Here is a 14,315-nt window from a genome sequence, read left to right as displayed (position 1 = left end):
TCAGTGAATTTGTCTAATTTCATCTTGAGTCATAACTAAAATCCAACAGTAAATGAAAAAGGTTTTTTTCCCTTAACATAAAGAGGTCACTTAATTATATTTTTAAAGACCCGTTTAATTTTCCATGCATAACTTGAAATATGTTTTTGTTAATAGATACCGGCTGATGGCAAAAGCATTTTTGAAGTAAAAGGTTTAGAAACCAATGAAAAATATATCTTTGCAATTGCTGCTTATTGTTCTAACGGAAAGCTTATTGGTGATGCTATTGGGGAGACGACTAAACCAATTCTGGTTTACCCACCTCTTTCTGCTGTTACTGCTCGGATGTTATTAACACAGGTAGAAAAGATTTCTTCTAATTTTTTCCTCTGTTTTTTCCCGTTAAGCAGTTACTAAGTAATTTCTGATGAAAAAACAGTCACAGCAGATACTCTAAAGCTCCTGTAATATATATTTTCCATGATTGCAGTTTAGTCTCATAAAATATAAATCGTTCCTTCTCGTATTCATGAGTTTGCTTTTTACAATAACACTTTTTTTCCTGGATTTTAAATGCAACACGCATTGATCTTAGAAATTTTGGAAATAAATGTTACCTGTTTTCCTATCATCCGGAGTAGCAGTTCTTAAGCTGAAGCAATTTTGGCCCCTGGGGGGACATATATGTCAATGTCTGGAGACATTTTTGGTAGTCACAATCTAGAGGAGTGCTGCTGGCATCTAGAGGGTAGAGGTCAGGGATGCTGATAAGCACCCTACAATGGAAAGGGCAGCACCCCTCTCCCAACAAAGTGTTATCCGGTCCAAAATGTCAACAGTGCGAAGGTTGAGCAACCCTGATCCAGAGATATGCTTTTCTTTGTGTGTGTATGTATACATACACACATATATATATCTACACACAATATGTACATAGAAATATATACACATATGTATGTGAATTTATGTATAATATATAATTTTAGTCATAGTGTACATATAATTTTACATCTGATATTTCCATTTAATACATAATTGACTTTTTTCCGTTCCATTAAGTATTCTTTCAAAACATAATTTTTAACATCTGCATGGTATTGCATCTTAAAATATATCACAGTGTAGTGTATGTATACACAATGGAATACTACTCAACCATAAAAAAGAATGAAATAATGCCATTTGCAGCAACGGATGGACCTAGAGGTTATCATACTTAAGTAAGTCAGAAAGAGAAAGACATATACCATATAATATCACTTATGTGTGGAATCTAAAATATGACACAAATGAACTTGTTTATGGGACGGAAGCAGACTCGCAAACATAGAAAACAAACTTGTGGTTACCAAAGAGGAAGGAGGGTGGAGGAAGGATAAATTAGGAGTTTGGGATTAACAGATACAAACTACTGTATATAAAATAGATAAACAATAAAGTTCTACTGTATAGTACAGGGAACTATATTCAATATCCTGTAATAAACCATAATGGAAAAGAATATGAAAAAGTATATGTATATATATATATGTATAACTGAATCATGTTCCTGTACACCAGAATCTAACACAACATTGTAAATCAACCATACTTCAATAAAAGTATATATATCAGTTGTTTACAATATTGTGTCAGTTTCAGGTGTGCAGCAACATGATTCAGTTATGTATATATGTATGTATTCTTTTCAGATTACTTTCCATTGTAAGTTATAAGATATTGAATATAGTTCCCTGTGCCATACAGTAAATACTTGATGATTATTTATTTTATGTATAGTAGTTTGTATCTGTTAATCCCATACTCCTAATTTATCCCTTTCCTCCTCCCTTTCCCCTATGGTAACCGTAAGTTTGTTTTCTATGTCTCTGAGTCTGTTTCTGTTTTGTAGATAAGGCCATTTCTGTCATATTTTATATTTTTATTTTTATTTTTTGCGGTACGCGGGCCTCTCACTGCTGTGGCCTCTCCCGTTGTGGAGCACGGGCTCCGGATGCACAGGCTCAGCAGCTGCGGCTCACAGGCCCAGCCACTCCGCGGCGTGTGGGATCTTCCCGGACCAGGGCATGAACCTGTGTCCCCCACATTGGCAGGCAGACTCTCAACCACTGCGCCACCAGGGAAGCCCCATATTTTAGATTCTACATACAAGTGATATCATATGGTATTTGTCTTTCTGACTTACTTCACTTAGTATGGTAATCTCTAGGTCCATCCATGTTGCTGCAAATGGTAATATTTTATTCTTTTTTTATGGCTGAGTAATATTCCATGGCGTGTGTGTATGTGTGTGTGTATGTGTTTACATATCACATTAAACCAATCATCTGTTGATGGGAACTTGGGTTGTTTCCATGTCCTGGCTATTGTAAATAGTGCTGCAATCAACATTGGGGTGCATGTACCTTTTTGAATTATAGTTTTCTCTTGATATATGCCCAGGAGTGGGATTGTTGGATCATATGGTTGTTCTAGTTTCAGTTTTTTAAGGGACTTCCTTCCGGTTCCCAGAGTGACTGCACCAATTTACATTCCCACCAACAGTGCAAGAGGGTTCCCTTTTCTCCACACCCTCCCCAGAATTTATTTATAGACTTTTTGATAATGGCATTCTGCCCAGTGTGAGGTGATACCTCATTGTAGTTTTGACTTCTATTTCTCTAATAATTAGTGATGTTGAGCATCTTTACCTGCATCCATGATTATTTTCTTAGTATCAGTTTATAGAAGTGAAGTTTCTGGGTTCATAGAGACAGACAGACCTGAGTTTAAGTTTCAGGTCCTCACATTAGCTGTGTGACATTGGGCAGGTAACCTTCATCTGTGAAGTGGAATAATAATAGTAGTTACCTCCCAGAACTATTATGAGTATTAAATGGAATTATGCATGTCAGATGTTTAACCGTAACGCTTACAACACAGTAGACGCTTAACGAATATTATTGTTGTTCTTAATTATAGATATACTCATGAATTGACATCTTTTCCTGAAATGATTGCCTGACTTAAAACATGTCACCAGTGAATGCGATTCTAGAAAAAGTGACTCATTGACCTAAGTCTCAATAATTTTAAGTTTATGGTTGGCTGTAGAGCTGATGGCTCTTCTAAATTTTATCACATTTCTATTGTGCCTTTTTTTCCTCTTAATAGTTGATTAGTATTATAAGCTAAGGTCTTACTGGAATTTTATATTATCATATTTTTCAAAGAAAATTTAATTGAGAGAATTGCTAGGATTTGTCTGGCATTGGTTTAGCATGTCATATTGGCTCATGGTTTTCTGATGTTTTGATTTCTTTGGAATCTAATATATTTCCTAATTTGCAGTGATGGAGTTATTTCAGAGTGAGGGACCGAATATTTCATCAAGGTCTAATTTTTCTCCAGGGAGTGGTTTGACTCTTGAGCTTTATTTGGCAGAACTTTCATTGAAAGTTAATAAAAGGAAGTCCAAGCTATACTGCTAGGATAATGAGAAGTGTCATAAAGTAATGACCTGTGTTTCTTTACTGATACTGTATTTGCAGTACTGTAGTTCATTTATGACAGTTTATGAGCATTCTCTCTCATCATGTTAAGTGGCTAAAGCAGAATTTCCTCATAAAATTTCCTCCTTAATTTAAAATTTGAGTTTAAGCTTTCAAGTTTTATCAGGAAAAGGTACCTTTCTTTTGGAATTGCAGTGAAAAATTACAATTTTTCATGAGAGTGGTTAGTTTTTAGTTTCAGGATAATTCTATTTTAAAAAAATATTATAAAAATTTTATAGTAAAATATGGAGTTACTTCACTAAATGCCTGTGATTAACTTGGTTTGGTGTTTTAGGTTGTACTTTGACTAAACATTTTTCTATAAACAATAGTAAAGTCAGGTGAATCTTTACTGGATTTTCCGTTAATGTAGAAAACTAGTTTAGGCTATCTGGAAAATTTTTTGAGGAAACTTTATGAATTATATATTTTCTACGGATATAATCCAATTTCCACCTCTTTATAGGCTCATTTCTTTTTATTATTCCCTTTTAAGTTGGAAATGGCTCGATAATGTGATATAAAATATAGACAGCTAGAAATCTGTGAGCAGGATTTTAGGATTTGAGGCGAACTGCTTGGTCTCAATTTCCCTATCTGTAAAATGAATACAAGACCAAATGCCACATACTGCTGGATTATTGAACTACTAAATCAAATAGTGAGTGGGCACAATGGCTTGCTGAGATGAGGAAGTGAGGAATATCATTTGTTAAAAAACTGTGTGATAGACATTTTAAGATTCATTATTCCATTGATTACAGTAACTCTATGAGGTGGTATTATTACTTTCATTTCAAGTTGAGGAAACAGATTAATTTAACCCTTCTTCTGCCAATCCCATTTTATTCCAGAAGGGGTGTCTTAGGGATGTTAAGTATTGATAATTTACCCAAGGTTGCTCTGGTAGTAGATGGTAAGCCTGACATTTGAACAAGCTCATGCCTTTCTATTGATCTGTCCAGGTTCCAGGGAAGTCATGTGTTCACCATCTAACATGTGCCAAATCCTTCTAGAGCCCACATCGCTCCCATCTATTCTCTGCCTGGGTTGGTGCTGCCCTGCTGGTCATGATGATCAGTATGGGCAGTAGAGTTTGATGCTGGTGGCAGGAGAAAGGAAACTAAAATTCACACCTTTTTTTCCCAATTCATGTATGAATTCATTGGAACTCTTTTATTAATAGAGGTTTGCCTTTTGTCTATGACCATTCAAAAAAAAATAGGGCTACCAGGTAAAAGGTAGTCATCCCCATTTAAAAATCTCATTAAGAAGGTTCAAATCTTCTTTTCCCTCTTATCCTCTTTCTGAACATTACCACCCTCTCTGCTCGTCTGTTTATTGATGAATTCAGTGTCTGCTTTGTGCCAGGTTCTATGCTAGGTATCATTTCTTCTTCCTTTGAACTGTTTTTTTTTTTTTTGCGTTACGTGGGCCTCTCACTGTTGTGGCCTCTCCCGCTGCGGAGCACAGGCTCCGGACGCGCAGGCCCAGCGGCCATGGCCCACGGGCCCAGCCGCTCCGCGGCACGTGGGATCCTCCCGGACTGGGGCACGAACCCGTGACCCCTGCATCGGCAGGCGGACTCCCAACCACCGCGCCACCAGGGAAGCCCTTTTTTTAAATCAATCTCATCACCACAACAGTAACCCTTGTTTAGATAATTTTGACGTATGGTTTCAGCTAAGACCCTGATTGCAAGAAAGCCTTGCTTGGGGGAATGCAGCCTGGCCCTGGGAAGGCTGCAAAGTCCAGGCAGCTCCAAGTCTCATACCTCTGGCTCTCTCTACATCTGCTTTCTTTTTCTTTTTAAATATTGACTTTCCTTTCTTTTCTTTTCCATCTCGGGGGGAAAATAGCAGCCCCTGAACTTTTTTGTGTATTCCTCAGTTACAGTCATATACAGGAACCGGCTAGCTGTGTTCTAATCTTGATTCCAAATTCCTGAAAAAGAGACTCTGATTGGCTCACCCAATGTAAGAAAGAGTCTGAACTCATTTTTAATGTTTGGCTCTTGACTTGTTTTTAAACCTCAGCCTTCTTTTTTCCCGTAGCCCCACATCTGAGCAGGCTGATAGGGAGGTCTATGAGTTCACCTTCTCCTTTGGTGCCTGCAGGAAATTTAAACGTCCCAACTGGCAGGAACTTTCACCCAGTCCTATCCTCCAGCCACTAATCAAAGCCCAACCCATTCCTTCTGCTCTGCCCGAAGCCATCCCAGACCTGCCTCTGCCTGCCCAAGGGACTCTCCCTGGGAGGCCCTTGTGTGAATAATAAACTTTCTCTCAGATTCTCCTGGTGCATGTAGTGTCATCAGCCTTAACATCAGGACCAAACTTCGGGTGTGTGTAGGGGGTCCATCCTGCTTTGCAGGGGGAGGCTATAAAACACCCAGCCTGGATCAGGCCCTCGGCCTGGGCCAGTCAATCATGCTATTGTATAGTACCGTTGCTGGCTGTCCTCTTCTGTAGGTAGGGGGAAATTATCAGGAAAAGAGGATTTTTAAGTTCATTTAACACCTTATTATTGAGTGCTTACTCTGTGCCAGGCATTGCTCTAGGCTAGTGATTCTAAAACTTGTATCAGAATGATCTGCAGTGCTGGTTAAACAGATTGCTGGTCCCACCACCAGAGTTTATGATTCACCAGGTCTGGGGTAGGGCCTGAGAATTTTGCATTTATAACAAGTTCCTAGGTGTTGCAGATGCTGATGGTCCAGGGACCATACTTTGAGAACCACTGTTCTAAGCGAAGTGAGCAAAATGCCGTGGTGAGAGGTAAGTAATAAACGATGACCACAGTAAAGGAGTAAACTATCTAGTATATTAGAAGGTAAGTTCTATGGAAGGAAAATGTAGAGTATGGTCAGAGGAATTGGAAATGTGAACTGGGGGAAAGGAAGGTAGAGTACAGTATTAAGTAGGGTGGTCTGAGAAGGCATCATCTGGAAGATGAGATTTGAGCAGAGACTTGAAGGAGGTGAGGGAGTGGCTCTCTGGAGGAAGAGCATTCCACAGAAGGAGCTAGAACAAAAGCCTGAAGGATTCCAGAAGTGCACCTGGTATAATATAAACAGCAAGGAGACCAGAATGACTGGAGCAGAGGGGCCAAAAGGATTGTTTAGGGAGGTAAAAGGTGAGTGGGTGGGTGAGAGAGCAGATCATTACAAGGATTCCAGGCCATGGTAATAAGTTTGGCTTTCACCTGGGGTGAAACGGGCAGCCGCTGGAGAGGGTTTGATGTAATAGGATGGCGGAACGTGACTTCTATTTCCGAGGTTCACCCGAGCTGCTGTGTGGTGCGTACACCACGAGGGGGTGAGAGTAGAAGCAGAGGGAGCTACCTACTGCCGTAAACCAGTGAGAGGTGCGGGTGGCTCGGCGAGTGTGATAGTAGTTGATGTGGTGAGAAGCGGCCAGATTCTGGATATGTTTTGAAGGAGGAGTTAACACGAGTTCCTGATGGAAACAATGGACAGAGAAAAATACAAGATGACTCTAAGGAATTGAGCTGACTAACTGGAAGGACAGACATGACCTCAGATGAGTTGGGGAAGGGTGTGAGTAGTACAGATTTGGGGCGGGGGGAGATCAGAAATGCAGTTTGGGACGTGTTAAGGTCAGATGTTTGTTAGATATTCGGAGAGAATTTTTGAGTAGTCAGCTAGATGTATGAATCTGGAGTTTGGGAGAGAGGGCTGGGCAGCACAGGGATTTGAGAGTAGTCATGTGACAACTAAAGCCATGGGGCTGGATGACAGCACCAAGGAAAGGAGTGCAGACAGGAGGAGAGGAGAGATCCAGAGACTGAGCCCTGGGGCATGCTAACAGAATGAGAGAGGGGAAAAGAGGAGGAGCTTGCCAAGGCAGCTGAAAAGGAATGTGTTGTAGAAGCCAAGTGTGAAGGTCATGTACCGAGGAGGAGGTCTCTCCTGTGCTTAATTGTCTCATTAGTCGTTTAGTGCTTCTTTCTCATTTTAACCTCACTCCTTCTAACGTCGGTCCTACGGGTGACTACTAGTTAACCATCTTTGAACTGGCTGATTATCACAGCACTTCTCTGTTAGCCCACACAGACTCATGAATTTATAGACCTTAGTTTTATCATGGCATCTTTTCTTGTTTTGCAATGTCCACTGACTGAATAACATTTTTACATTTCCCTCTTTTTTTTAATTGAAGTGTAGTTGATTTGCAGTGTTGCACTAATTTCTACTGTACAGCAAAGTGACCCAGAAATAACACTGTTTTTAAAAGGCTATATTTTAAAAGGAAAGAGCATTCAGTTATAGTTTCACCAACTCCCTTACACATCACCTGTTACCATTTTCCGCAGTAGATCTTAGAATTATAATGGTGTTTTAGTGACCACTTAGCCCAACTTTTTCATTTGACCACTTTGGCCCAGAGAAGGACCTCATCTGTCACACTAAGTCTTGGCTCTACTATTGTTTTTACTGATTATCAGGCTCTGTACAAATTATTCAACTTGTCAATGCCCCAGTGTCTTCATCTGAAAAACAGGGATGGTCATAGAGGTCAATGAGGAGTCAACACAGCATTGCTGGTAAAGTGCTTGGTCCAGTACTTGACATCTTTAAATACTTCCACCTGATTTTCAAGGCTTTCTGAAATCATGTCCCACTTTACCTAACCAGTCATACTGCCTAGTTTTCTTGACATTCTGACCTGTCTTTCCAGTCTCAAAGGCACTGTGGCAATTTCCATTATGGGGCCTTTTTGAGTTTCTGTCTAAACTGTGCCCATCTGAACTTTATCCCTGCCTTGGGGTTCACCTCAAGCCCTGATTCCTCCTTATAGCCTTCATTTCTCCTTTTCTAAGTCTCCACAATTATGATGTTGTTATCTGCAGTTTTTCTGTGATTCATGTGTTTTACGTCTGTGACTTGATTACAGTCTCATGGCGCATGAGATCGTTTTAAGCTTTGAAGAATCTACAGTGCTTAGCACAGAGTAGAAACTTCATAAAAGTTTACCGGTTGGTTGATTATGAGTACTGACGTGGCAGATTTTAAAAGTTCTGGCCCTGTAAGTTATTCCCTTGTGTGGAATACAGTCTAGCAACATGTCATCTGCATACTTAATTTAATGTATTTATTGGTACTTTACATCCTACCTGCTTCCACTAAGGATTTGAAGCAGCACATAACTCGTGGTACGATTTTATGTTGTTATACATATTTGTATAGAGTGATTTTTAGAGATGTATTTAAAGAACTATGTTCTACTCAAAGAGATAGGTAAGGTGATGACTTTATTTTTCTCCTGAGCTTCTAGGTTTTACCAGTGAAATCGGTTATTTTGCTGAATGTTGAACGTGTTAAACTTAAAACACAGGATGGCTTCTTGGAAGCGTCTCTCTTTTACTCCTCACTCTTTTCAGCTGTGAACCCTTTGTTGCACAGTAGCTCGGAAAGCGTCAGAACCAGAGGAGAATGAAGTATATCTCATTATTTTGGGTTTGAGAAATCTGATTGTTTCTTTTGGAACAGATTGTTCATTAGAACAGTGTCTGTAGTAAATGGAGTGCACTGCCGAGATAGATGGGAATGAAATTAATTTGGCTCAGATGTGATCTTTGTTTTGCTTATGAGCATTCGAAACATCCTTACAGAGTTTCAAATTTCCACACAATTTAGAAATAAAAGAGATTTCAAAATGTGTCTGTCTCCCTTGCCAGTGGCTGTCGTTACCTTGCTGTGGCCCCGTAGAGCGGAACAGCAAATGTGAATAACTTTGTATGAAATTAGTGTGCGATAGGACCTTCTCAGAATTCTTGTTTAAAACACACATTTCACAAATTCAAGTAATGCTTAAGGTAATGTGCTTTCTGCTGCAGGTCGCCTATCAGATTGGTAACTATGAATTGTCTAAGAACGTTTTCTCCCCAGTTTGGGATTATTTTGTCGCTTCACCACTTCAGGATGACCAGTCCATTATTAGTTTAAGCAATATAATGACTGTTACACAGAGAAGGTAATTCGAAATATTCTTTTAAAATATTAATTTTATTGAAAATATAGATGCTGGCTGTGAAGCCTAGAATTAATTTATTTTCAATTTCATATTAAGATGGTCCATGTAAAACTATTTCCATAAGTATTTTAGTAAGTGTGTATATTCCAAAGGCTTGAGCCCTTGTTAGAAACTTCTTTCTTAGAATCAGAAAAAAACACTGGAAGCATATGGATACATTCTGAATATAAGGTAATGAGGTTATGGAAAAAAATACCAAATACTAACCAAAGTAATGTCAGTTATATACTAGAAAACACGAATATGCATTGGGGACCTTTGTAACAGAGCAAGGTCAGGTTGAGGTTAAGGTTAGGGTCTGATGGATGGACTCTTGGGGTAAGAAGGCTTTTCCTTTGCTTGAGGAGGCTCCCAGGATTAGACCATCAACTGAAAATAGGCCTGCAGAAGCCATATAAAGCCACAGGCCATCCTTTGCCATTTTTCCTTAAGAAACCAGAGTCTAAAAGCAGCATCAGAAATGAGCATTGGTGTAATTTCAGCCCATCTCAACATGTTCAACAACAGTCTCTTTTACCTGCTTGTTAATGCCTGAAATTAATAAGACAAATCCTTCACCCCTCAGTCAAAGACAATAAGCTTAAAAATGCAAATGCTGGATGAGGCAAGGCATTGGTAACGCTTATTCACATAAACGTATAATTCCATTCAATTAAACAAACGTAGACTTGGTGTTTACTATGTACAAGAATGCTCAGTGCTATGGGGGATGGATTTGAGAGGGATTTCAGAGGAAGAGACAGGTCTGGAAGATTTTATGTGATTCATGGGGATAAGAGGAAGGAGTGAAAGTTGACTGGCATTTCCAGTGATGGGAAGCCTCTGAGGTTTACTAAGGGAACCTGAGATGTGGAATAAGTTTTTGGAGGAAGAGAATGAATTTGGGGATATTTGGAGTTCAGTTTTTCCAGCAGGACGTCTTTGTAGATATATGTCCAGTAGGTAGTTGGATATTTAGTGCTCACACTCAGGAGAGAGGTCAAGGCTAGAGACATGGAAATATAAACTGTCCATTGAGGTCATCATTGAAATTTTGACAATGAGTGATATCACCCAGGGAATGACTGTTTAGCAGAAAAGGTGGAAGGCTGGACTTGAACCCTGGGCATTGCTTACATTTAAGAGGCAGAAGCAGGAGTTGGAACCAAGGAAGGAAATTGAAAAGGATCAGTTCTGGAAGTGAAAGTCCAGGAAAGTGCATTGCCAAGGGAAGTGAGAACGTCACCACGGAGGGACTGGCCAGCAGTATTATATCCTAGTGCAAGGTCAGGCAGGGCAGTTGCTCAAGAAAATGCTGCAGAGATGTTGGGTAGGATGAAAACTGAGAAGAGGCTTTTAGAGTTGGCAATTAGGAAGACATTGGTAAGTTGAAGAGAGCCATTTTTGTGCCGTGATGGGCCAGAAACGTTTTGCAATTGGCTAAGGAATAAATGAAAATGGAGAATAGTAACAAGAAAAGACTACTCCTGTGAAGTTTGGTGGTAAACATAAGAGGAAAGCGGGCAGAGGCTTGAGGGGGAAGGCGGGCTTAAGGAAAGAACTTTGGAGGAGGGAGAGAAGGGAGCCAGCGGAGAGGGAGAGCCTGAGGATATATGGTGATAGAGCTAGGAGGATATCAGAGCACATGGGATGGGGAACAGGGGGTTCAGATCATTTCCTGTGGGGAATATGAACAAGGAGACATCAGGGATAAACGGAAGTATTGCTGAGAATCACTAATGACTCAGTTGATGTTATGTAACATGCGTTGTAGTAGAGACCCATTCCTTATGGCTGAGGGCTACATTTGATTCATCTTTATACCCCAGGGCCTAGAATAGTGTCATGGTAGGTGTTGAGCAAATGCTAGCTTGAGTGGGGAAAATAAAAGGAATAAGGAGAATGAATAAGTGAATAATTGATTGACCATTGTGGCAGGGATAGAAAAGTCGAACGGTGTCATCTATGCAAGGTCAGGCAAGTTGATTATTGCATAAAATAAGGGGTGCAGAATCTGAATGGAAATGACTGACCAGAGCCCGAGCTGGGTAGGGGAGGAAACAGAGCCAGGGGGAGGCGATAGTCTGGACTCACTGTGTATGTCTAGGTACTCATGGTCGTGGCGAGGACAAAGAAAGTTTAGTATATGAGTTGCAGAAGCGGGAGAACTAAAAGTCTCTGGGCAAAGACAATTTCGGAGTTTAACGTGGTGGTGAAACAGATCGTCTTCAGGTGTGAATTACTGATGTCAGATCCTTTCCCGTTTTATAGGGATAGAGGGTATGGAGAGTGGAGGGACTTGAAGCTTAGGAGAGAGGGTTTGTCACCAAGTAAGGCTTAAGGGCAAGGAAGGGACTATGGAAACAAAGAAGGAAGGCTACAGATTTCACGGTTTTGCCAGTGGTTGGCACTGTTGACTGTGATTTAGAAAAGATAATTAGAAGTAACTCTGCCCCTCCACCGCCCCACCCCAAATCTCTCTGTCTCTACCTCTCTTTAACCGTGGCTGATTTTGCTATAAATAACCCTCACTTTCAGAAAGTTTATTGATTGAAATATTGGACCTATTTCCCAAACTTCTGAATATCTATAGCGATTTCATTATATTGATAGAATAGAACTTTATATATCAGAACCAGAAAACTTTGCCAGTAGTTATTTTTATGTATCCATGACATAATATGTCAACAGCTTAATTTTCTTAGTTGTGAGCTTGTTAAGAATAGTTTTTAATTTCAGTTTAAACAGCTGTGCAAGAGTAACTGTTCCACAAACTTTTGTTCCATAAACTTTTGCTGCTGTCTTGGGATCATTGTGTCGGTATTAAGAACAAATCAATCTAAAAAGTCGAGTTCACATGCTAAATCAATTTATACCTGTAACATCATTTACTTCTTTTTGCAGATTACATTCAGATATTTTGGCAGAGAGTTCTTCAATTCTCTTATATCTTTTTCTTAGAAATATTTTTGTAACAAGTGACATTAAAATTAAAGAAGAAAATCTTTTCTGTGATAATATTAAAGGCAATGAGATTTTCCCCTCTCAACAAGTAAGTGAATTAAAGTGATTGCACATGTGCTGATTTCCCTGTGTTTGTTGATGTTTCAAGTTTATGTTCTTTGGGGATTGCATATCCTGGCTTGTGAATGGACTGAGAGGCCTTTGCATGATTGTGCTGGTTTATTTGATATTGTATGTAGGTTTCACAGGCTGGAGTTCATGGTGTTTTTCCCTTCTTTTCAATTTATATATATTTTTCCTGAATAAAAGTAGTATCAATTCAGATATCCAAAAATGTATAAAGTATAAAGTGAAACCCGTTGTAATCCTATTGCCCCTAAGAATACTACATTATTGTTTTCATGTGATTTCTCCAATTTTTAAAAGTATGCATAGACAAATATGTTATTTACAAAAATGGAATCATGATCTACTTGCTGTTCTGAAATTTGCCTTTTAAACACTTTTCATAATATATCTTGGACATATTTTCATGTTGGTACATATCCGTCTGCCACATTCTTTAAAATTATAATATTGCCTTCCTGTGCAGAGGCAGAATTTAACTTACCTCTTATTGATAGGTTCTCAGGGTGCTTATAAACATTGCTCTTCATACATCAGCAAGCTTACAATGCTCTTGCTTTTAGTAACAATCCTACATTGTTTTTTTCAATCTAGATTGAGGTTCACTCTTCTTTTTCTCTCTTCTTTACTCACCTTAGGTATATGGAGACTTTTGCCTTATTTTTTTTTTCTTTTACCGTTGCTTTTTCCTATCATCCACTTATTCATTAATTAATTAACCAATAACTTGTTACATGAGACTGTGCCAGTTTCTGTGGATATGAAAGTGAAAAAAACATGATTCTTTGCCTAAGACAAGTTCACAGTCTTGTAGAGCCCAAACATTCACAGCCATCTACCTGTTCCTACTACATTGCATTTAGTTTCTTTTTTTCCTAATCTAGTCTGAAAATAAGGACAATGTTTAAGTACTTAAGTGAATTCCAAAATGCTAGACTACCATTCTAATAATAATTTGCTGTGTGGAAATTTCTGGTTACCACTCATACTGTTTTCTGTGTTCATAATCTTGTGTGTGTATACAGACAAATAATGAAATCTTTCTCCAAGAAAGAGAAATAAGGAATAAGATAGCATTCTTACTCTTTTTAAGTGGCGTTTAATCACACAAAGCCTAACTTTACATTTTACTTTAAGTAGCAGAAGTATAACAAGAAGATTAGTTTGGTCTATTGAAAACTTACCTTTTTTTTTTTTTTAAAGTAGCAGAAGTATAATAGAAGATTTAGTTTTGTCTAGAGTAAATTTACCATTTTCTCACAAATCCAGGAGGGAAATAAGACACTGTTAATCATGTAGGACCAATATTACAGCAATATTATATTTTAATTATTATTTGTTATAGTTTATGTTTTTGAAAAAGCTAGATTTTTTTTCCCCTAAACTATAGCCAAGATTTTATCTTACCAATTAAAAAAGATTGGTTCCTTTTCTGTCACTAGTGGTATTTGTATTGTAATTTATAAAAAATTCTAAAGTTTAATTCTAAGATCGTGTCATCCATATGTAGCATTATTGGGGAGTTAGAGTTGTTCCTGAATTTAGGTTTTTCTTTATATCAACCTTCCTGTTATTGTTAAGCCACAAGGATCACATTTCCTATCCTTTCTTCTCATTAGAGACACATGAGTTAAGTACCTGATGTTCAACTTGAGTAACAATACCTGTTCCTTTA

The 14,315-nt window shown here is 38.7% G+C and overlaps 1 protein-coding gene across 2 annotated transcripts in view; it reads left to right on the top strand.

Moving 5' to 3' along the window:
• Positions 1-14,315, top strand: part of CFAP54 (cilia and flagella associated protein 54) — a 297,839-nt gene that overhangs the window by 80,691 nt on the left and 202,833 nt on the right. For both annotated transcript variants that reach the window (XM_065887671.1, XM_065887669.1), the window contains exons 22-24: positions 157-342; positions 9,375-9,511; positions 12,455-12,602. In XM_065887671.1, coding sequence (XP_065743743.1) covers positions 157-342; positions 9,375-9,511; positions 12,455-12,602 — 471 coding nt within the window. The remainder of the gene's footprint in view (positions 1-156; positions 343-9,374; positions 9,512-12,454; positions 12,603-14,315) is intronic.

This window comes from Phocoena phocoena, chromosome 11, assembly GCF_963924675.1.
Source record: "Phocoena phocoena chromosome 11, mPhoPho1.1, whole genome shotgun sequence".
Lineage (NCBI taxonomy): Eukaryota > Metazoa > Chordata > Mammalia > Artiodactyla > Phocoenidae > Phocoena > Phocoena phocoena.
The sequence above is the reverse complement of the archived record's forward strand: the minus strand, read 5'-3'. Positions and strand labels throughout refer to the sequence as shown.